Below are 24911 nucleotides of genomic sequence, written 5' to 3'. Positions count from 1 at the left end.
TGCATATGCTAATGACCCTCAGCCTGCACTCTGCTGTGAGTGTAAGCCGAGTGTCATTATACTGTAATGCAATTCTGCCATCGGAGCACAGCTGCGGAGGAGAAGGAGGCATTAATTTCCGTATGTCCTCCATTATCAGCTGATGCGTATATCGCACTGCACTTCGGTGTAATGTGAATGCAGTACAATATTTCTCTCGCATCCATAGACTTGTATGGGTGCGAGTGAAAACAAATCAGATGCCACCGATTGCTGCAATTGTTGTCTCGGTCCGATTAGGGCTAAGAAAAATAACCGTACATGGGAGCGGCCCATTAGAGTAACATGGGTCCGGGTGGAATGAATTTTATTTTGTTTTATTGCTTTCCACTCGCTCTATTTTACTCGCCATGTGTCCTTAGCCTAAAGGGTGCTTTACACACTGCGATATCGCTAACGATATATCGTCGGGGTCACGCCGCTAGCGACATCGCAGCGTGTGACACCAAGGAGCGACAATCAACGATCGCAAAACCGTCAAAACTCGTTGATCGTTGACACGTCGCTCCTTTCCTTAATATCGTTGCTGCTGCAGGTACGATGTTGTTTGACGTTCCTGCTGCAGCACACATCGCTATGTGTGATACCGCAGGAATGACGAACATCTCCACCGGAAAAGTAGGAAGGAAGGAGGTAAGCGGGATCTTCTGCCCGCTCATCTCCGCCCCTCCGCTTCTATTGGACGGCTGCCGTGTGACGTCGCTGTGACGTCGCACGAACCCAACTCCTTAGAAAGGAGGCGGTTCGCCGGCCAGGGCGACGTCGCAGGGAAGGTAAGTCCGTGTGACGGATGTTAGATCTGCCCGTGTCGCACAACCAATGTGGGCGGGTACGCTCGCTAGCGATATCGGTACCGATATCGCAGCGTGTAAAGTACCCTTAAGTGTGATACTAACATCTCTAGGTAGTCAGTATGGTGAAAGGTTCTCTTTAAATTGTGATGCTTAGTGTATGATGACTTTGACAACATCACTATAGAAAAGGATTGTCTGATGGCCAAAGTTTGCTTACTTTTCAAATGGAAATTACAAGTCTGTCACAGCAAATGCAGAGAGGTGGTGCTGGCCCAGATGATGTACTGAGCCAGACAGCCCCCTTTAAGCATATACTGACCTGGATGAGGGAGTGGGAGCTGTAGTTTAGATTTGTCCTTTCTTCTACTGAGCAAAGCTCCATTGCTGTTCTATATCCAATGTGGTTTGTCTTCTCACAACACCTACAAAATTGAATCTGAAATAAAGCCATTGCCCTTGACATTGTGCAGGAAAGCTGTCCTTGGAGTCTGTGCAGGTTGTCTTAGAAGAACTCAGGAAAAAAGGTGTTGTTTTCTTTTATGATAAAACAAATATTAGTAAGACAAGGAGATGTTCTACAATCATGGCTGAGAGTGTTGGCATGCATAAAATTGTTGCAGAAAATGAGGTATTTCTCCCAGAAAATGATAGCAATTGCACATGTTTTGTCATACATATGTATGGCATATTGGACATAATTTCACACAAAGCTTTAAAAATATTCCAGACAAAATTGTTGGCACCCTCAACTTATTATTTGGTTGCACACCCTTTGGAATAAATAACTGCAATCAATCACTTTCTAGAAGTATCTTACACCTCTCAACAGGAATTTTGGACCACTCTTCTTTTGCACACGGCTCCAGGTCTCTCATGTTTGAAGCCTTCTCCCAACAGTAATTTTAAGATCTCTCCACAGGTGTGGGGATTTAGATCCGGACTCATTGCTGTCATTTCGGAACTCTTCAGCTCTTTGTTTACATCTGTTTCTTGGAGCTTCTTGAAGTATGTTTGGGGTCATTGTCCTGCTGGAAGATCCATGACCTAGGACACAAACCCAGTTTTCTAACACTGGGCACTACATTGTAACCCAAAATCCTTTGATAATTTTAAGATTTCATAGTGAATGCCCCCAGTGCCAGAGACAGCAAAACAACCCCAAAACATCTTTGAACCTCCACCATATTTTTGACATGTAGGTACTATATTCTTTTCCTTGCAGGCTTCATTCTGTTTTTGATAAACAGTAGAATGATGTTCTTTATCAAAAAGCTCTATCTTGGTCTCATCTCTCCACAAGATGGCACTTAATTGGGGCTGCTTATCATTATCCACCATCTGGACTATATTGCGTTGCCACCTTTTATCAACTTTCCTCTGCCATATATGTCCAGGGAGATTAGTTACAGTTCCATGGGTTGTAAACTTCTTGATTATGTTGTGCACTGTGGACAAAAGAATATCAATATATCTTTAGATTGTTGATATTTATCAACAATTTTGGTTCTCAAGTCTGCAGACAGTTGTCTTCTTTCTGTTCTCCATGCTTAGTGTGGTAGACAGCCACAATGCAAAGATTGAGTCAACTTCTCCCCCTTTTTATCTGGATTCAGGTGATTTTCATATTGCCCACACCTGTTACTTGCTACAGGTGAGTTTAAACAAACATCACATGCTTGAAACCTATGTTTACCCATAGTTTTTGAAAGGTGCCCACAATTTTGTCCTGCCCATCATCGGGTTTTTGTGACATTATGTCGAATTTGCCTTTTTTTATCTGTTCTCTCTCTGTGTTTTTTTGTTTTTTTTTGTTTTTGTTTTTTTGCTGTTGTTGCAAAACACATAGGAAATAAACGTTTGCCTAAGAAAACGTGTTATTGCAATAATTTTCTGGGAGAAATACTTAATTTTCAGCAACAGTTTCTTTCAAAGGTGCCAACACTTTCGGCCATGAATGCTTCTTTTTAAAAGCTATGAATTGCATATCACTGACTTTTGAATTGTGTATTTGCTTACTAAATGCAACATTAGCCAACTTCCTATGTAGTGTTCATTATAAATATGTCAAACCAATTTGCTCCTGTAGAGTCTGTATAACTTTATCTTAGGCCTCCGGTACGTGTTTGACAGTTTTCTCACATATTGGAGACACGTGCACACGTGGACCAATGTTTTCCTAATGTATTGGACACACGTAAGTATTTTTGAACAGAACGTGTGTCCGTTTCTTCCTTACATGTGTCTGTGAGTTTCTCACGCTGACATGTCAGTTTCTCTCCGGCATCACGGGTGTCACAAGGCCCGCACCCGTACCACATGGATGTAGTGTGGATGCGGTTCCGTGTGACAGGCGCCGGAGAAAACTCACGTTTCAGAGAAAAAAATAACAAACCTTTACTCACCTTCTCCAGCCCTCCTGTCTCTGCCGCTGCTGTCACTTGCTGCCGACTGCCGCTCATTATGCTCATTTAATATTCACTTCACTGTGGCCGGAAGCTGCAGCAGTGGGTAGTCGGCAGGACCGGAGACCGAAGATCAGCACCACGGACAGCAGCAAGGACCACGTGAGTATGCAAATTACTGGTTCTCCGTGTGTTATCACAGATAGTACACGGAGAACACACGTGGCCCGCACGTACCAGAGACACGTACTTACCTAACTCAACACGCAAGGAAAATACGTGTCTCGCGGCACGTGCGTGATTTTCACGTGTGTGTGTGGCAGAGGCCTTATAGCTGGCTATTCTGATGCTTCCCAGGGCTCATTCAGAGATCAGGTTTTTTTTTTTTTAATTTTTTTTCTTAAGTGACCATGTTTTTAGTGATAGCAGGGCTGTGGAGTCAGGAAGCCAAACCTCCGACACGTCAATTTCCCTGACTCCGACTCAGACTCTCCCGTACATGGCTCATGCTTAATTGATACATTTACTGTAGTAAAATGGTAACATCAGGCTTTTAATCATTATTATGATCCAATAATCAAGCTATTTAGATAGAACATAAAATATATTTATTGAAATACAACTGTAACGATTTCACATAAAAATATAAGAAAGTACATACAGTATTGCCTTCACTATGACAATCTAGAATAAATACATCAATAAAAAATACATATAGAATAACACAAATCCCCAACCACTTTATCTGGAGGGTACAAAATAACCAATACCCCCCCCCCCAAAAAAAAAATATTAAAAAAATGCATAGATTACAGTTTTACAAATACCAACTTCTCAGGTAAAATTGGATGGCTAGCATATATAACCCACAGAGGTGTAACACACATTTTCTAATTAATAAGATAAAAAAATAACTTGGGCATAGCTAATCTGATACTTTTGCATTTAGACATTATAGATGTTTCTCCCAATATGAAAGTAATGGGATTAAAGGGAACCTGTCCGGTGCAATATGTACCCAGAACCACAAGCAGTTCTGAGTGCACATTAGTGATTCCTGCCTAGCAGTCCCTGTATACACTAGCATAAATAAACAGATCTTTAGAAAAAGTATTTCTAAAGATCGTATATGCTAATGAGCACGGGGAGTAGTCCAGAGGGCGCTCCCTTAGCTAGTCGGGTACTCCGGATCATGGGCAGAGTGTTCTTTCCTCCACCGGCTGCTATGAAGAGGGAGGTGTGTGCGGTGAAGCTGCATGTTCACTAACATGTTAGTATGCCCACAGGAACGTGCTACCATGCTATGTGGGCCGACTAGCTAAGGGAACAAACACCCTCGGGACTAGTCCCCACTCTCATTATCATATACGATCTTTAGCAATACTGCTCGTGGTTCGGGCTGCATAGTTCACCTTAAAGGTTCCCTTTAAAAGGAATATCCTCGTTTAATCTGTTAATAAGTAAGACTGCTTGCAACCAACATAAAGTACCGTAATTTCAGTGCATTGTAAGAATAAGTGCAAATAATAAGCTCCAATGTGACTATATTTGGCACAATTTGGCCTTCAATTTGGATAGAATTTATTTAATTTCCAAGTACTATAATACAATCTATAGAAAATGTAACATTAAGAAATTCTATGAGAAGCAATAAAAGAAACTACTTCTGTCAACATCAGTGGCCCAAGTAGAAAATATATTAAAAGAAACTGTTCAACTTATTGTTTAAAATAGATTAATATAATTTTGCAATAAGACCCTTAGATGAAAAAACACATAATTATGTAAATTGGTTAGGGTATGTGTTGGATAACACAGTAATAACGGATTCTCAGTTTTAAACACATCTCCAATTTGAAAATAATAAAGTCCTTGTTATGCTGGTTTTAGCTTTGGTATAATTCACTAAAGCCAAGTACAGCCCCTTCACCAGGTGTCTGTCCCAGCAGAAAAGGTCCCTTACTTTCCAAAAAGGATGGGCCTCTCGGATAAGTTGATCTTTGTACCTCTGCTTATGGTTTTTACATTCTTGTTATTTTGCCTGTGTGGAGTTCTTGGTGGAGTTGGATCATTGCCTGATGGGAGTATCTGTGTACCTTGCTCCATGTTCTATGCTATGTATTGTATTGTGTTTTGTCATGTTTGGTACTAAATTCAGTCCCTCCTCTATATCCGTGTTTTTCTTGGATCCAAGTAACACCAGAGTACTGATATAGTGCGGGAGAGCCTGTGTAGGCTCAGTATTTTTCCATATTAGGCGTGCTAGTATTTACTAGGGTTTTTACGGCTGCAGTCAGTGCTCTTTTCTATCCTTTCCTATGCAGATAGTTTGGGCCTCATCTTTGCTGAATCTGTTCTCTAGCTATGTATTGTGTTTTCTTTTTCGCTCCTAATTGGGAGACCCAGACAGTGGGTGTATAGCTACTGCCTCTGGAGGCCGCACAAAGAACTACACTTAAAAGTGTAAGGCCCCTCCCCTTCTGGCTATACACCCTCCCGTAGGAGTACGGATTCCTCAGTTTTAGCTTTGTGCGAAGGAGGTCAGACACGCACGCATAGCTCCATTGTTTTTAGTCAGCAGCAGCTGCTGACTATGTCGGATGGAAGAAAAGAGGGCCCATACAGGGCTCCCAGCATGCTCCCTTCTCACCCCACTGTATGTCGGAGGTGTTTGTAAGGTTGAGGTACCCATTGCGGGTACGGCGGCTGGAGCCCACATGCTGATTCCTTCCCCATCCCTTTTTACAGGGCTCTGGGTGAAGTGGGATTTACTGGTCTCCAGGCACTGAGACCGTGCTCCATCTACAGCCCCTGGAGAAGATGCTGGATGGAGCGGAGTACATCAGGGACATGGCCCTGCTTCCTCAAGGTACTCTGTGTCCCCGTGCATTTCGCGCTCACACCGCAGCATGCTGGGTGTTGTAGTGCGCCGGGGACATTAGCGCTGCGGCGCTTGTGCCATAGCCTCATTCAGCTTCGCTGAAGCAGGCACACTTTTGGGAAAAGGTCGCGCCGGCCGCTGGGACTGCGGCGCGGCTGGCACTTGTGGTGCGCCGGGGACTTCAGCGCGGGCCGCGCTTTTACGGCGGCCGCGCTGATAACTCGAGTCCCCGGCTTTTGCGGCCTATTTCCGTTCGTTCCCGCCCCCGGACCTGCCAGTCAGGAGAGGGGCGGGACGCTGGTCAGTGCATCAGCGCTGAGGGCTGGAGTCGTTTTTTACATACTCCAGCCCTCACAATAGGCACAGAGGGGACACTGTTTCCCGCACTTTTGTTTGGGAACTCCCACGGACCGCCCCTCTCCACAGACGCCGGCAGCCATTCCTGCTGACACGCTGAGCTGCAGAGGGGAGCCGGGGAGACCCAGACAAGGAATTCTGCGCCTCTTACCCGCTATTCAGCGGGCGGTAAGCAGCCCTTTGGGCTCACCCCCTCTTGTGCCAGTAGTAATCTTAGTATTTTGTTCCTGCAAATACTTTGTACTGCATAGCGCTAGTCGCCCTTTGGCTATAGACTCTCTCACATTGCAGAGAGCCAACAGCATGTCGTCCGCAAAACGCAAGGGTGCCAAGGCACAGACATTATATGCTTCCTGTACCGCATGTGGGACTTTTCTACCGGCAGGCTCCACTGACCCCCATTGTGTGCAGTGCTCGGCCCCTGCGGCGCTTGCACAGTCGGGACCTCTGCTGGACGTGACCCAGGGTGTACCACCTGTGAATGCTGTCCAGGTGACAGGAACTGAGTTTACAGCTTTTGCTGACAGAATGTCTCTCACTATGTCACAAATTCTTGACGCATTGCGAGCTAGGCCTGTACTTCAGGCCACGGACACTGTGCAATCATTGCCCCCTGGTCCCCCTCAGCTGAATTACCTCCAAGCTCCGGGACGGGCACATACACCTCAGGGTGAAGACTCTGACTCGGACGATGGCCCCAGACAACCTAAGCGGGCTCGCTATGAGGGGCCTTCACATTCATCTCAATGGTCAGGATCCCAGCGAGATGAATCTATGGGTGATGAAGCGGACGTCACTGATCAGGATTCTGATCCTGGGACCGCTCTCAATCTAGATACACCAGATGGTGACGCCATAGTTAATGATCTTATAGCGTCCATCAATAAGATGTTAAATATTTCCCCACCAGCTCCTCCTGTAGAGGAGTCAGCTTCGCAGCACGAGAAAATCCATTTCAGATATCCTAAGCGTACATTAAGCACTTTTCTGGACCACGCTGACTTTAGAGACGCAATCCAGAAACCCCACGCTTATCCGGAAAGGCGTTTTTCTAAACGGCTTAAAGATACACGCTATCCTTTTCCCCCTGAGGTGGTCAAGGGTTGGACCCAGTGTCCAAAAGTGGATCCTCCAATTTCCAGGCTTGCAGCTAGATCCTTGGTGGCAGTTGAAGATGGAGCGGCACTTAAAGATGCCACTGACAGGCAGATGGAGCTCTGGCTGAAATCCATCTATGAAGCGATTGGAGCGTCGTTAGCGCCATCTTTTGCTGCCGTATGGGCACTCCAAGCTATCTCAGCCGGGCTTGGGCAAGTCGACTCAGTCACACGTGCATTTGCCCCGCAGGTAGCACCATTGACCTCGCAAATGTCGGCATTCGCGTCGTACGCGATTAATGCTGTTCTTGACGCTACAAGCCGCACGGCAGTGGCGTCAGCCAACTCCGTTGTTTTGCGTAGGGCCCTGTGGTTGAGACATTGGAAGGCAGATTCTCATTCCAAGAAGTGCTTAACCAATTTGCCTTTTTCTCGTGACCGATTGTTTGGAGAGCGTTTGGATGAAATCATCAAACACTCCAAGGGTAAGGACTCATCCTTACCGCAACACAGACAAAACAAACCCCAACAGAGGAAGGGTCAGTCTGGTTATCGGTCCTTTCGAGGACCGGGCAGGTCCCAATTCGCCTCGTCAAAAAAGACTCAAAAAGACCAGAGACGCTCAGATTCTTGGAGGTCTCAGTCACGCCCAAAAAGGACAGCCGGAGGAACCGTTGCCAAGACGGCGTCCTCCTGACTTGCAGTCTCCGATTCCCACACCCTCGGTCGGTGGGAGGCTTTCCCACTTTGGCGACATTTGGCTGTCACGCGTCAAAGACCGTTGGGTGAGGGATATTCTGTCTCACGGGTACAGGATAGAGTTCAGTTCTCGTCCGCCAACTCGTTTCTTCACAACTTCTCCACCATCAGCGTTTCCTACGCTTCGTCATACACGACGAACACCTGCAGTTCGTAGCGTTACCTTTCGGTCTGGCAACAGCCCCCTGGGTCTTCACCAAGGTCATGGCAGCAGTAGTAGCTGTTCTGCACTCGCAGGGTCACTCGGTCATCCCGTATCTAGACGACCTGCTTATAAAGGCACCCTCTCAAGAGGCATGCCAACACAGTCTGAAGGTGGCACTAGACACTCTCCAGAGTTTCGGGTGGATTATCAACTTTCCAAAGTCGCATCTCATCCCGACCCAATCTCTGACTTATCTTGGCATGGAGTTTCATACTCTCTCAGCGATAGTGAAGCTTCCACTGGACAAGCAGTGTTCGCTAAGGACAGGAGTGCAATCTCTCCTTCAGAGCCAGTCGCACTCACTGAGGCGCCTCATGCATTTCCTAGGAAAGATGGTAGCAGCAATGGAGGCGGTCCCGTTCGCGCAGTTTCATCTGCGCCCTCTACAATGGGACATTCTCCGCCAATGGGACGGGAAGTCGACGTCCCTCGACAGGACTGTCTCCCTCTCTCAGACTGCCAAGGACTCTCTGCGTTGGTGGCTTCTCCCCACCTCATTGTCACAGGGAAAGTCGTTCCTTCCTCCGTCCTGGGCAGTGGTCACGACGGATGCGAGCCTATCAGGGTGGGGAGCGGTGTTTCTCCACCACAGGGCTCAGGGGACGTGGACTCAGGAAGAGTCCACCCTGCAGATCAATGTTCTGGAAATCAGAGCAATCTACCTTGCTCTGCGAGCCTTCCAACAATGGCTGGAAGGCAAGCAGATTCGGATTCAGTCGGACAATTCCACGGCGGTGGCGTACATCAACCACCAAGGGGGAACACGCAGTCGCCAAGCCTTTCAGGAAGTCCGGCGGATTTTGACGTGGGTGGAAAGCAAAGCGTCCACCATATCCGCAGTTCACATCCCAGGCGTGGAAAACTGGGAAGCAGACTTTCTCAGTCGCCAGGGCATGGACGCAGGAGAATGGTCCCTTCACCCGGACGTGTTTCAGCAGATCTGTTGCCGCTGGGGGACGCCGGACGTCGATCTGATGGCGTCACGGCACAACAACAAGGTCCCAGTTTTCATGGCACGGTCTCACGATCACCGAGCGCTGGCGGCAGACGCCTTGGTTCAGGATTGGTCGCAATTCCGACTCCCCTATGTGTTCCCACCTCTAGCATTGTTACCCAGAGTTCTCCGGAAAATCAGGTCCGACTGCCATCGAGCCATTCTCGTCGCTCCAGACTGGCCAAGAAGGTCGTGGTACCCGGATCTGTGGCATCTCACGGTAGGCCAACCGTGGGCACTACCAGACCGTCCAGATTTGCTGTCTCAAGGGCCGTTTTTCCATCTGAATTCTGCGGCCCTGAACCTGACTGTGTGGCCATTGAGTCCTGGATCCTAGCGGCCTCCGGTTTATCTCATGAAGTTGTTGCCACAATGAGACAGGCTAGAAAACCATCCTCAGCTAAGATATATCACAGGACGTGGAAGATATTCTTAGCTTGGTGCGTGGCTCAAGGGTTTTCTCCCTGGCCATTTGCATTGCCAATTTTTCTTTCCTTCCTGCAGTCTGGGTTGGAAAAAGGTTTGTCGCTTAGCTCTCTTAAGGGTCAAGTCTCCGCGCTATCCGTATTCTTTCAGAAGCGCTTGGCACGACTTTCTAAAGTACGCACGTTTCTCCAAGGGGTTTGTCATATCGTTCCTCCTTACAGACGGCCATTGGAACCCTGGGATCTGAACAAGGTTCTCATTGCTCTCCAGAAGCCGCCTTTCGAGCCTTTGAAAGAGGTTTCCCTTTCTCGGCTTTCACAAAAAGTAGTTTTTCTTGTGGCGGTCACGTCTCTTCGAAGAGTGTCCGAGCTAGCGGCGTTATCTTGCAAATCTCCCTTCCTGGTGTTTCACCAAGACAAGGTAGTACTGCGTCCAATTCCAGAGTTTTCTCCCAAGGTGGTTTCTTCCTTTCATCTCAATCAGGATATCACTTTGCCATCTTTGTGTCCGCATCCAGTTCACCAATTTGAAAAAGGTTTCCATCTGTTGGACCTGGTGAGAGCACTCAGGATTTACATTTCTCGCACGGCGTCTCTACGCCGTTCTGATGCGCTCTTTGTCCTAGTCGCTGGTCAGCATAAGGGATCGCAAGCTTCCAAATCCACCCTGGCGCGGTGGATCAAGGAACCAATTCTTCACACATACCGTTCTGCTGGGCTTCCGATTCCATCTGGACTGAAGGCCCATTCTACCAGAGCCGTTGGTGCGTCCTGGGCATTGCGGCATCAGGCTACGGCTCAGCAGGTGTGCCAGGCGGCTACCTGGTCGAGTCTGCACACGTTTACCAAACACTATCAAGTGCATACCTACGCTTCGGCAGATGCCAGCCTAGGTAGACAGGTCCTTCAGGCGGCGGTGGCCCACCTGTAGGAAAGGGCTGTCTGACAGCCCGTTCATGTGGTATCTTTTTACCCACCCAGGGACTGCTTTTGGACGTCCCACTGTCTGGGTCTCCCAATTAGGAGCGAAAAAGAAGAAGGGAATTTTGTTTACTTACCGTAAATTCCTTTTCTTCTAGCTCCAATTGGGAGACCCAGCACCCGCCCTATTTGTTCTTAGGGTTTCGTTTTTCGGGTGCACATGTTGTTCATGTTGTTTCTTAAGTTCTCCGATCTTGTTATCGGATTGAATTTGTTTTTGAAACTGTTATTGGCTTTCCTCCTCCTTGCTTTGGTACTAAAACTGAGGAATCCGTACTCCTACGGGAGGGTGTATAGCCAGAAGGGGAGGGGCCTTACACTTTTAAGTGTAGTTCTTTGTGCGGCCTCCAGAGGCAGTAGCTATACACCCACTGTCTGGGTCTCCCAATTGGAGCTAGAAGAAAAGGAATTTACGGTAAGTAAACAAAATTCCCTTCTTTCTATATCACCAAATTCTTTACATGTGGGAGGCTATCTATATCTTTGGGGACTACTCCGAGGCAGATTAGCTTTTCTAATATTTCTCTCTGTAAGCATATTTAGTTCTCCGGCTGTGTCGAGGCGACCAGGTCATCGTAGGCACACGCCACGGCTACTTCTGTGTCACTATTAGGTCTGCAGTCCGTTAAGGTTCCAGCCACTCCTGTTTATTTTTTGGGTTTCCGAGTTTTTGTCCTTTTTCTGATCCTCCTCGATCACTGAATCATAACACCTGAGCCAATGGGAGAAGCAAATAGATAATTTTAGTATCGGCTGCCTATCCCTCCAGGACATCTTTCTTTTTTAAAAAAAAAAAAAAAAAGTCCATCAAAAATCTTAAAATCTCTCCTCTGAATATAAACCGGTGAGTTATTTACAGTGTTAAAGTATTCATACTCTGTGAACTTTGCCAAATTTTCACGTTACACCCACAAATTTAAATGTATTTTATTGGGATTTTATATCATATGCCAACACTAAAGGGTGCTTTACACGCTGCGATATCGCTAACGATATATCGTCGGGGTCACGTCGTTGGTGACGCATATCCAGCGCCGGTAGCGACATCACAGCGTGTGACACCAAGGAACGAGGATCAACGATCGCAAAAGGATTCAAAAACGGTGATCGTTGTCAGGTCACTCCTTTCCTTAATATCGCTGCTGCCACAGGTACGATGTTGTTCGTCGTTCCTGCGGCATCACACATCGCTATGTGTGACACCGCAGGAACGACGAACATCTCCTTACCTGCACCCACCGGCAATGCGGAAGGAAGGAGGTGGGCGGGATGTTACGTCCCGCTCATCTCCGCCCCTCCGCTTCTATTGGCCAGCCGCTTAGTGACGTCGCTATGATGCCGAACGCACCTCCCCCTTGAGGGAGGGATTGTTCGGTGGTCACAGCGACGTTGCTGACAAGGTATGTGCGTGTGACGCTGCCGTAGCGATAATGTTCGCTATGGCAGCGAGCACCAAATGTCGCACGAACGACGGGGGCAGGTTCTATCGCTAGCGATGTCGCAGCATGTAAAGCACCCTTTAGTATGAACAAAGTGTTTGTAAAGTATAACAAAGGATACATGGTTTTTCAAATATTTAAAAAATATAAATCTGAAAATTGTGACGTGCATTTGTATTCAGCTCTCTTTCATCAATACCTTGTAGGACCACCATTCTCTGAAATTACTGGTGTGACCCCTAAAAAGTTTAACTTCAGTCTCATTTGACTAGAGCACCTTATTCCACATATCCACGGCATGGCTTTTTGAAAACTGCATATGGGACTTCTTATAGCTTGCTTTCTAACTGGCACTCTTCCATAAAGGCCAGATTTGTTGAGTATGCAAGTAATAGTGGTTCTGTGGACATATTCTCCCTCTGCAGCTCCTCCAGTGTAACCATGGGCCTCTTGGTTGCTTCTGTAATTAGTGCTGTCCTTGCCAGGGATGTCACTTTGGGTGGACAGCTCTGTCTTGGTAGGTTTGCAGTTGTCATATTCTTTCTGTTTTTGGACCGTGCTCAATAACCTGTTCAGAGCTTGGGTCATCTTTTTATAACCTAACCCTGCTTTACTTTTTTCACAATTTTATCCCTAACCTTTCTGGTGTATTCTTTGGTGTTCATAATGATGTTTGATCTGTAATGTTTTCAAACAAACTTCCAAGGCCATCACAGAACAGCTGTAGTTATATTGATAATAAATTAAACATCGGTGGACTCCATTTACTAATTAGGGAACTTCTGGAGGCAATTGGTGACTCCAGGTTTTATTTAGGGATATCAGACCACATGGGGCTGAATACAAGTGAACATCAACATTTTCAGATTTATATTTTTAAAATATATTTAGTATATTTTCTTTACATTTCACAAATACTCGCTACTTAGTGTTGCTATATCACATAAAATTCATTTGAATTTGTGAGAGTAGGGTGAAGAAAATGTGTTAATGTTCATGGGTTAGGAATAATTTTTTAAGGCACTGTAAAGTAATACAAAATCAATGGAAGCTAACACATCTTAAAGTAATCCGACCCACCATATACTGTAGTAATATTATCTATAACCAGATCTTCTTACTTATGTAATATTCAATCTGATAAAAACCTTAACATTAACCTCTTTGCAACACATGACGTACTGGGTACGTCATGGTTCGTGTGAGGTTAATCCCTACCAGCTGCCGTGGGCAACCAGCAGCGATCTCTGCACATGTCATCTGATTGATATAGCTGACATGTGCAGCTATCAGGCACGAGTGGATTCGCTACCCATTCGTGCCTGTTAACCCCTTACAGCGCGCTGTACATGTTGGCCGCAGTAAACATTCACTTACCCGGCACCGTCGGAAGTCATGGGATGTGATCACGTGGATCCGATGGTTGTCATGGTAGCACAGGGTCATGTGATGACTCCTGTAGCTATCATGAGTCAGTTCCTCTAACAGCCGGCAGACCGCAGAGTGTGAGAGAAGAGCAGCTTTTCTGCAGATCTGAGCAATGCTGCTCTGTTCCACAGGACAGAATGAGCGATCAGACTGCTGATCCTTATAGGCCCCTAGGAGGACTAGCAAAATAAAAAAAAAAAAAAAAAGTTCAATTCGCCCCTTTGAAAATTAAAGGGTTAAAAAAAATGTACACATTTGGTATCACTGCGTTCAGAAATGGCTAACATCAAACTATAAAATCAATTAATCTAATCGGTAAATGGCGTAGTGGCAAAAAAAAACAAATGCCAAAATTACGTTTTTTTGGTCGCCACATACTTTGCACAAGATGTGATAGCAGACGATCAAAACGTAGCATCTCTCAAAAATGGTACCGTTAAAAACGTCAGCTTGAGACACAAATAAGCTGTCACTGAGCCCCAGATCACTGAAAATGTCACAAAAAGTGCGCATTTTTTTGAGACATACTTGTGAATTATTTTTTTTTTAACCCCTTAGATAAAAGTAAACTTATATATATTTGGTGTCTACGAACTCGTACTGGCCTCAATCATCACACCAACACAATAGTTTTACCATATAGTGAACACAATGAATAAAATATCCCAAAAACAATCAGGCAGTCGCATTTTTTTTGCACTTAGAATTTTTTGACGTTTTCCTATTGAAATAAATTCGAGAAGCTGAGCAATAGTTTAACAACTTAAAGGGGTCGTCCCATCTCCAACCCCAATCTATAGTAAGTAAATCAAAAAAGGTCTGTGGAGCCTCTGTTAGGAGTCTCGACAAAGAAAATAGCCAGATATCCCTCCGGGAAGGACCTAGCCAAGGAGAGGCTCTTTTTAGGAGAACACCATAACCACCATATTAAGTGGCCCTTTTAGTCAATATCCAACTCTTGATGAGTTTACAGATATGACAAGGGAAATACCAAGGCCAGGTATCCATCCACAGACAACTGTTTCTGGGTGTTGCCCCTCATCAGTGTGGAGTAGGATTCTGGCTAGGTGGGAGCAATGCCTAGTAGACCAACAAGACAAAACAATCACTGATCTCGGGGAGACCATCCAGAGGAAACACTGCCGGCAGCCACTCCTTGGCTAGGTCCTTCCCAGAGGGATATCTGGCTATTCCTAACAGAGGCTTCACAGACCTTTTTTTGATTTGCATACTTACCAGGGGGCAATGCACCTAGGATTTTACTGTTTTGAGTGCCTTTGTTGGCTGCCGGCAGTGTTTTCTCTGGCTGGTCTCCCCGTGATCAGTGATTGCTTAATCTATAGTAGGTGTAGTATTATTATTATTATTATTATTATTATTATTATTATTATTATTATTATTATTATTATTTATTTAATAATAATAATAGCAGCAAATGCCTCCAATTAGAAATGTAGTATAGTTCTCCTGATTAGTTTTGTTGCTTACCTAATGTGCAGGCCATTGCAGCTTAGGTATCCATGGTTACAACCATTCACATAGTGACAATTAGTTACTAGTGGTTATAACCTAAGCTGCTGCAAAGCCCTTCACATAAGGTAAGCAGCATAGCCAATTAGGAGAACTATACTAGATTTCTAATTGGAGGTATTTGCTAATATTACTATTATTACACCTACTACTTATTGGGATAGGTTCTCATACCCCTTTAACCCACAAAATGAATTCATGCCCAAAACCTATTTTCAATAGAATTTCCCAAAGAAAACACCATTCCACTGGTTCACTTTAGATGCATCTTTAGAATTGTTCTTTCTTCAAAATATCAAGGAGCCAGCTTGAAGTCCAGCTAAAACGCTTAATATCGGATGTGTCTCTTATAAGAATAAAGGCCACTTTACACGCTGCGATATCTGTATCGATATCGCTAGCGTGGGTACCCGCCCCCATCTGTTGTGCGACACTGGCAAATCGCTGCCCGTGCCGCACAACATCGCCCAGACCCATCACACTACTTACCTGCCCGGCGATGTCGCTGTGACCGGCGAACCGCCTCTTTTCTAAGGGGGCGGTTCATTTAGCGTCACAGCTACGTCACTGAACCGCCGCCCAATAGAAGCGGAGGGGCGGAGATGAGCGGGACGTAACATCCCGCCCACCTCCTTCCTTCTGCATAGCAGCCGGGAGGCAGGTAAGGAGAGGTTCCTCGCTCCTGCTGAGTCACACGGAGCGATGTGTGCTGCCGCAAGAACGAGGAACAACTTCGTTACTGCTGCAGTAACGATTTTTGAGAATGGACCCCCATGTCATCGATGAGCGATTTTGCACGTTTTTGCAACGATGCAAAATCGCTCATAGGTGTCACACGCAACAGCATCGCTAAAGCGACCGGATGTGCGTCACCAATTCCGTGACCCCAACGAGTTCGCATTAGCGATGTCGTAGCGTGTAAAGCCCTCTTTAGTCCACATTGGCCCAGGTGTGCAATGGATTCAATCATTTTATTTTCGTTAGCGTTGTAGCTCAAATTTTTGCCAGTAAATTGGATTCTTATTGTTCTATTTCTTTAATTCTGATATTAAAATAACAGGATTCTTATTTTTCTTTAAAATAACAATATTTAAGACTTCATGCAAGGATGTTAGTCTCACCCATGACTTTGGCCATCTCCCAAATCCACAGGAGCCTCTCTACCAATAATTCTTTACATTTACAAATATTCCTCCAGTGGCAATACATCCAATTCTGGGGATTTGATCCAACAGGAATTTCCCAAAACTTACCGTAATTTAGCTCTTCTAAAGAAATCTGAGCATCCAATGGCTCAGCCTCCGTTTTAGCTAACCTCGGCAGATCTGTACCATTAAGCTATTCCCAAATATTACTCACATCAGACCTAGGTTTAGATATCTTTAGATTTTCTAAATAACTAACAAATTTCACAAGAATAGAATTTAATATAGTAATGGAGACTTCCTCCCAAACTCTATACAAGGAATCGCAGTGGAGCCCATTTGGCTTTGTGTACAAGAGACTTGAAACCTACTGGGGACGTTTCTTCTAAGAATAATCTGTGCTTAAAAGGCCACAATTTTGAGCATTATCTGACTTGGCTAGAGATGAATAATGGCGCTTTTACCATGTATGCTTCATTTATTGACCTTTATAGGACATATTGCTCCAGCAGCTGTCATGCAGTATATGCGATCTAAGAACTTTGTTATATTAATACATTGTAGGTAACTTGGAATGGTTGGATAAAAACAAAACCAGATTCCTAATAATGTGGAGAAGGCCGGATGAGTGGGGAAAGGTTATCTACCAATGGGTAAGTAGTTCTAGCGCTTTTCTGTCTACTGTAGGTCTCATTCTTTAAAAACATACCGATGCTTATATATTATAGCATTATGTGGGCGGACAGTAACTTATATTGCCGTTATATTCTATGTTTCCCATGTTCATCCATACCGCTCAGCTGAATGATCACATCATTTCTCATTTCATTGTGATCATGGCCAAACAAGCTTGTTAAAATCTGGCTTTTTACATTTGACTTCTCAATGTGAAATGTATATCTGTAAGTGGTCCAAATGTACCAACATAACCCATAGAGTATTTAACCAAGCAGTTGCTGAAGGAATGGTCTTTTGGTGTTTTTTCTATATACAGTTAGGTCCAGAAATATTTGGACAGTGACACAATTTTCGCGAGTTGGGCTCTGCATGCCACCACATTGGATTTGAAATGAAACCTCTACAACAGAATTCAAGTGCAGATTGTAACGTTTAATTTGAAGGTTTGAACATAAATATCTGCTAGAAATTGTAGGAATTGTACACATTTCTTTACAAACACTCCACATTTTAGGAGGTCAAAAGTAATTGGACAAATAAACCAAACCCAAACAAAATATTTTTATTTTCAATATTTTGTTGCGAATCCTTTGGAGGCAATCACTGCCTTAAGTCTGGAACCCATGGACATCACCAAACGCTGGGTTTCCTCCTTCTTAATGCTTTGCCAGGCCTTTACAGCCGCAGCCTTCAGGTCTTGCTTGTTTGTGGGTCTTTCCGTCTTAAGTCTGGATTTGAGCAAGTGAAATGCATGCTCAATTGGGTTAAGATCTGGTGATTGACTTGGCCATTGCAGAATGTTCCACTTTTTTGCACTCATGAACTCCTGGGTAGCTTTGGCTGTATGCTTTGGGTCATTGTCCATCTGTACTATGAAGCGCCGGCCGATCAACTTTGCGGCATTTGGCTGAATCTGGGCTGAAAGGATATCCCGGTACACTTCAGAATTCATCCGGCTACTCTTGTCTGCTGTTATGTCATCAATAAACACAAGTGACCCAGTGCCATTGAAAGCCATGCATGCCCATGCCATCACGTTGCCTCCACCATGTTTTACAGAGGATGTGGTGTGCCTTGGATAGTGTGCCGTTCCCTTTCTTCTCCAAACTTTTTTTCTTCCCATCATTCTGGTACAGGTTGATCTTTGTCTCATGTGTCCATAGAATACTTTTCCAGAACTGAGCTGGCTTCATGAGGTGTTTTTCAGCAAATTTAACTCTGGCCTGTCTATTTTTGGAATTGATGAATGGTTTGCATCTAGATGTGAACCCTTTGTATTTACTTTCATGGAGTCTTCTCTTTACTGTTGACTTAGAGACAGATACACCTACTTCACTGAGAGTGTTCTGGACTTCAGTTGATGTTGTGAACGGGTTCTTCTTCACCAAAGAAAGTATGCGGCGATCATCCACCACTGTTGTCATCCGTGGACGCCCAGGCCTTTTTGAGTTCCCAAGCTCACCAGTCAATTCCTTTTTTCTCAGAATGTACCCGACTGTTGATTTTGCTACTCCAAGCATGTCTGCTATCTCTCTGATGGATTTTTTCTTTTTTTTCAGCCTCAGGATGTTCTGCTTCACCTCAATTGAGAGTTCCTTAGACCGCATGTTGTCTGGTCACAGCAACAGCTTCCAAATGCAAAACCACACACCTGTAATCAACCCCAGACCTTTTAACTACTTCATTGATTACAGGTTAACGAGGGAGACGCCTTCAGAGTTAATTGCAGCCCTTAGAGTCCCTTGTCCAATTACTTTTGGTCCCTTGAAAAAGAGGAGACTATGCATTACAGAGCTATGATTCCTAAACCCTTTCTCCGATTTGGATGTGAAAATGCTCATATTGCAGCTGGGAGTGTGCACTTAGCCCATATTATATATATAATTGTATTTCTGAACATGTTTTTGTAAACAGCTAAAATAACAAAACTTGTGTCACTGCCCAAATATTTCTGGACCTAACTGTAAATCAGTATATTCATAAGTTTGTTTACCAGATACAGCTTTCTATTTTTTGTAGTGTATGTGCCTGGTGTATTGTAGCATAGTCTGATACACTTTGAAGGAGTTATCAAGTTTTATTTTAAACTGATGGCTTATCCTTAGGCCTAAGACACATGGCGAGAAAATCAGTGCGAGTGGAGTGTGATAAAACATCGCATTCCACTTGGACCAATTCTAGCCTCTGTGCCAGCGCACATGAGGGATTATTTTCTCAGCCCTGATCGGACCGAGAAAACAATCGCAGCATGCTGCGACTGTAATGTGAGACTCATTTCTCTCGCACCCATTCAAGGGAATAGGGCGAGAGAAAAATCGCACTGCACTCGTGGTACACCGGTGTACTGTGCGTGCAGAGCGAGAATCACAATAGCCAGACCTCAGTCGCAAGGATACTAGCATGACACTCTGCTCCTGCTGTGCTGCCAGAGCGAGCCGAGTGTCATGCGAGCATCGCACTACTGCCCCGTGTGGCCGCGGCCTTAGGAGGAGTCTTCAATATTGCATCTGTGGGAGGCTGACTATCTGCACTCATCCCGATCCGCTGTTTTGAATTGATTATGGTGCTTGTACAATATGAACATGCCTGTAAGCTGCTGTAAACATTGTAGAGTATCACAGCCACTTCAGACAAATGATCAAAAGACGGAATAACCTTTTTAAATAGGACTAGGTTGCAATGAGCTGCATTACCAGTCTAAGCCATTACTACCTGTATGGCACTGTACCAAGTAAACATTGAAGGGGACTGGTGCTCTCCAGAACACTGACACCTTCAACAGGTGATAGTGGGAGCTGGTGTCCAGAGATGCACTTCTACTAAAAGTTGATAGCATAAGAAAAGGCCATTAATATCCAAGAATCAGAAAAACCTATTAAAGGATTGAAAATTGTGTCAACAATGCCTTTTAAAAGAAAGGATTCTACAAAGTATAATTCTGCAGTAGGTTTTTTGTTTTTACATTGGGAGTCTATGCAAATATATGCAACTCTATAGGTCTAAAGCAAAGAATTTGGCAGGAAACATCTAGCGTTTTGCTAGGCCTTTTTTTTATTTATGTGGTGCACTTTATCATATGAGATGTTCTGTAAATATGAGATTTTAGTGATACCTTCCCGTTGTCGCAGCAGAAGTTGGGGGAATAAAGGCTAGCACAATAGATTTCAGCATAGTGGAATCTTTTATCAGCATATCTAGGGTCTTTTTCATTCCACCTGCTGCTTTTTATACATTCTCCACACCCATGCTTCGTGAGCGCGTTTAAAGGGAACCAATCACCAGGATTTTTGTATATAACCTAAAGCCAGTGCTATACTGGCACTATCAGGCTGATTCTATACATACCTGTAGTGGTCAGCTCAGATGTTTAGGTTTTAAAATCCAAAAAAGTAAAGTTCATAAAATGAGCAGCTTCTTGAGTGACAGTTGAAATGGAGCAGATCATATATTCATAGTTATCCCCTCCCCCTGTTAGAATTAGCATAAGTATTATACAAACGATTCACTTTGTCTGTTGAAGGACCTATGTGAGGTCATACCCATGTGACCATGGTATCCAGCTTTGGTGGCTGAGGCCCCGCCCCTTCTGGTCACATGGGTATGACCTCACCAGGTGCTGCTAGTCAAAGTGAATTGTTTGTATAATGCTTATGCTGATTCTCACAGGGGGAGGGGATAACTATGAATATATGATCTGCTCCAGTGCAACTGTCACTCAAGAAGCTGCTCATTTTATAAACTTTACTTTTTTGGATTTCAAAACCTATACATCCGAGCTATCTACTTATCTACTACAGGTATGTATAGAATCAGCCTGATAGTGGCAGTATAGCATTGGTTTTAGGTTATATACGAAAAACTTGGTGATTGGTTCCCTTTTAATTTTGAAGCTTTACATCCTAGCGAAATGTACATGAGTAGGCAGGAAGATGTAATGTTCCACAATATATAAATTGCAAAGTTTACTACTGTAAAATAATGTAAGTTCTGTATTTACAAGGTTAATTATAAGCATACATGGTATACTGTATCCTAAGTAAGTTAATTACATAATCTTTGTTCTACAAGGTTTCAAAGAACGGGATGACCAATTCTGTGTTCACACTTTATGAGTTGATTAGTGGAGATGACACAGAAGGAGAAGGTAAGGAAGTGCCTCCTAAATATATAATCTCATATTGCCTTCTTTGTAACCTCTAGATTCATGTCTGGTGAGCTTGCAGTTCCTGATTGTGTTTATGTCCAGTAAACTTTTGTACAGTGCCAATTCAAGGTCACTGTATCCCTCCTTTCACAAGTTAAACCAATATTCACTTATGCTGTAAGTTTTCCCAACTGCAAACAAGTTTAAAGAGTCCATTTCATGATTTATTTATTTTTTCATTTTACCTGAGATAGAGGCTTAATTGCTGAGGAAAACCATTTGTTTACGTTTTGCCAAAGGCCTCTTTGTTCCTTAAATATATCTTGCAACGCTTTCTGCAGGTGGACACCCGGACGTAGCAGACGACTACGTCTGGGTTTCCTCCTGCAAAAAGTGTATACGCCCGAAATGGTACATAACAGAGCACACGCTGAATCCGTCTACTCCATAATAGTCAATGGTCCCGTCGGCGCATGCGTCCGAAACACATTTTGCGGGGGTGTTCGGACGGAAGCTCTGATGGGATCACTGAACATAGGAAAAAACAAAATGTGAAAGCGGCCTAACTTCTTATTTACTTATTTCATCCTAAATATTTTGTTACCGTAGAATAAAGGTGTTGTCCAAGATAAAAACAAAACGCCACTACATACATTTAATTGTGCAAAGGGATGTAATAGACTGTGCATCTGATGACATCCCTTTCTAGTTACCTGACCCCTCCAGACGGTCACAGGCCTCAGAGCTGAAGGAATCAAAGAATGTGTGTCATCACTTCCGACCCTAGTAGAGGACACCATAGCAGCCTGCGTTCATGGGATCACTGGGGTGACAGTGGGTCAGATCAAGCGCGATGAGTAAGTTAACACCCAACCAGAGGATAGGAGATAAATTGTTATTTTAGGAATAACCCTTTAACTGCCTCTAGAGGATTTTTTTTTAACTTGGATAACTCTTTTAATCGTTAGGCTATTCCAGTTTTTTATCCTTTTTCTTCTTTGTTTGTTTGTTTGGTTTTTTTTTGTTTGAAAAATACTTGAGGTCATATGAGGTCTGTAGAAGATATTGTATTTTATTTATTTTTTTTAACTAGAGGGTCACTACTAATGGAGGGGGTGGAAACATTTCCTTGTCATGACATCCACCACAGGCAGTTCTGGGCCTACACTAGGATCAATCAGCTCTGCTATGTTGGGGAGTGTACATTCAGGAGCGACTAGTGCAGCTGAGACTGGAGAGGTGATCGTACATGCTCATTCTGAACTCCCATGGAATTGAATAAGGAGAGACACTGATGTGCAGCCATCTCACTGCCCATTATACCAGTCAGTTTGTGGGATCCCAATCTGTAGATAGCGTCCATGAGACATTTGAGACCTTTTTCATAAATTCTGTTATTGTGATGAGACAACCCCTATAAAATAAAAGCGCAGCTGCACTAAAAATGCAAACCGGTCAGTTCAAATTATGACCAGTGCATTAGTATTGAAGCAAGTAGGACAATACATGTTTGGGTTCAAGGGAAGACCTCTGCCATTAATCTTATGCTTGCTGTGTATGCATGCTCGTTAGTGATAATATTTCTAATATGTTTTGTATGTAGAGTTCCATGGGTTGGATGAAGCTATGCTCCTCAGATCATTGGAAGCCCTGCAGCTGGAACACAAAGCGGAGATCATTACATTAAACGACAGCAAGGGTGTGAAATTCTTTTAATGATGATGATCCCAGTCCTGTCTGACTGTTGAGAGGACCTAGAACTATTTTATACAGGAGCATATTGTGCTCTCTTGCTGTCTGCTGGACTTATGTGTATATTACAAGGTTGCCAGTCACTGCCTTGAAACAGTGGTACACCCTGGATATTTCTGCTGACAGATGAAGACCTATTTTTACTCTGCATTCAGTGTGTCTGTGTATATAGTGAACTGGTAACACTTCTTTGGGAATAAAATTTATGGCTGATGTTTGGTGAGATACCCGAAGCTTCAAGGTAATAAGGTTATAAATATTTGCCAAAATATCAGCCCCTGCTTATTTTAGTTTACAGATTTACCTTTGCTCTTGAACTTACAGATATGACGATGGATATCTTGCTTTCATATACATTTGGCAAGATTATACACTTGATAAATCTGTAATAATAAACAGGATCCACCCATGTGTCTAGTATTCGTTCTTTACAAGTACTGAGATTATGGAGTGAAGGATTTTTAAACCTTCTCCCAACCTCCAATGGTAAGTTAAACGGCGCTTGCTGGGCTTTATGTAGTGCTGCCATTTTTCGGTTGGCGGTCTGGCAGAGATCAGATCTTTGCAGGCTCTGGGATTCCAATGCAAAACGCTAGCTGTGACCCGTGACATCAGCAGGACCAGATTGGTTCAGGTCCTGATGACGTTATTGTCTTGCTAGCCAATGACCGCAATCGCTGGGAAAGTTTTGATATAGTAACAAACTTTCCCAGGTGGTTTGCTTCACATATAAAGCTGGGTTTACACACTGAGACTTTCTAGCAATCCAACCTGCGATCTCATCCTAGCCGGGATCGCTACAAAGTCTCTGGTGAGCTGTCAAACAGGCAGACCTAGCCAACGACCTAACAGCGATCCGGACCTGCAGAGCGACTAGCTGGTCGTTGGGGACGTGTCAAAAAAGCAGGTGAACTTCACCCGACTTCATTTAATGCCGCGCGGCTCTGTGTGCCGTGTAAATAAATAAATAATTAAAAAATCCGGCGTGCGGTCCCCCCCTATTTTAATACCAGCCAGATAAAGCCATACGGCTGCAGGCTGGTATTCTCAGGATGGGGAGCCCCACGTTATGGGGAGCCCCCCAGCCTAACAATATCAGCCAGCAGACGCCCAGAATTGCCGCATACATTAGATGCGACAGTTCTGGGACTGTACCCGGCTCTTCCCGATTTGCCCTGGTCCGTTGGCAAATCGGGGTAATAAGGAGTTATTGGCAGCCAATAGCTGCCAATAAGTCCTAGATTAATCATGTCAGGCGTCTCCCCGAGATTCCTTCCATGATTAATCTGTAAGTGACAGTAAATAAACACACACACACCCGAAAAAATCCTTTATTAGAAATTAAAAACACAAACACATTCCCTCATTACCAATTTATTACCCACAACAAAGCCCTCCTTGTCCGGCGTAATCCACGGTCCTCCAGCGTCGCATCCAGCTCTGCTGCATGCAGGTGACAGGAGCAGCAGAAGACACAGCCACTCCTGTCACCTGCACGCAGCTAATGAAGAGAGCCGTGTGATCGGCTGAGCTGTCACTGAGGTTACCTGGATCCAGCGGTGGCCGCGGATAACCTCAGTGACAGCTCAGCTGATCACGCTACTCACCTCATTTGCTGCGTGGAGCTGACCGGAGCGGCGGTGAGTAGCGCAATCAGCTGAGCTGTCACTGAGGTTACCCGCGGCCACCGCTGCATCCACCGCTGGATCCAGGTAACCTCAGTGACAGCTCAGCCGATCACACGGCTCTCTTCATTAGCTGCGTGGAGGTGACGGGAGCGGCTGTGTCTTCTGCTGCTCCTGTCACCTGCATGCAGCAGAGCTGGATGCGACGCTGGAGGACCGTGGATTACGCCGGACAA

At 44.6% G+C, this 24911-nt stretch overlaps 1 protein-coding gene across 1 annotated transcript in view; it reads left to right on the top strand.

The window, feature by feature from the left end:
- The window catches only part of VPS25 (vacuolar protein sorting 25 homolog), a 31639-nt gene extending 8184 nt beyond the window's left edge, over positions 1 to 23455 (top strand). The window contains exons 3-6 of the mRNA XM_075347612.1: positions 1304 to 1357; positions 17041 to 17129; positions 21223 to 21298; positions 22902 to 23455. Of these exons, the coding sequence (XP_075203727.1) occupies positions 1304 to 1357; positions 17041 to 17129; positions 21223 to 21298; positions 22902 to 23014 (332 nt within the window). The 3' untranslated portion in view covers positions 23015 to 23455. The remainder of the gene's footprint in view (positions 1 to 1303; positions 1358 to 17040; positions 17130 to 21222; positions 21299 to 22901) is intronic.
- Positions 23456 to 24911: the final 1456 nt, after the last annotated feature.

The sequence above is a fragment of the Anomaloglossus baeobatrachus genome, chromosome 5, assembly GCF_048569485.1.
Source record: "Anomaloglossus baeobatrachus isolate aAnoBae1 chromosome 5, aAnoBae1.hap1, whole genome shotgun sequence".
Classification (NCBI taxonomy): domain Eukaryota; kingdom Metazoa; phylum Chordata; class Amphibia; order Anura; family Aromobatidae; genus Anomaloglossus; species Anomaloglossus baeobatrachus.
This window is presented reverse-complemented; position numbering and strand designations above follow the sequence as displayed.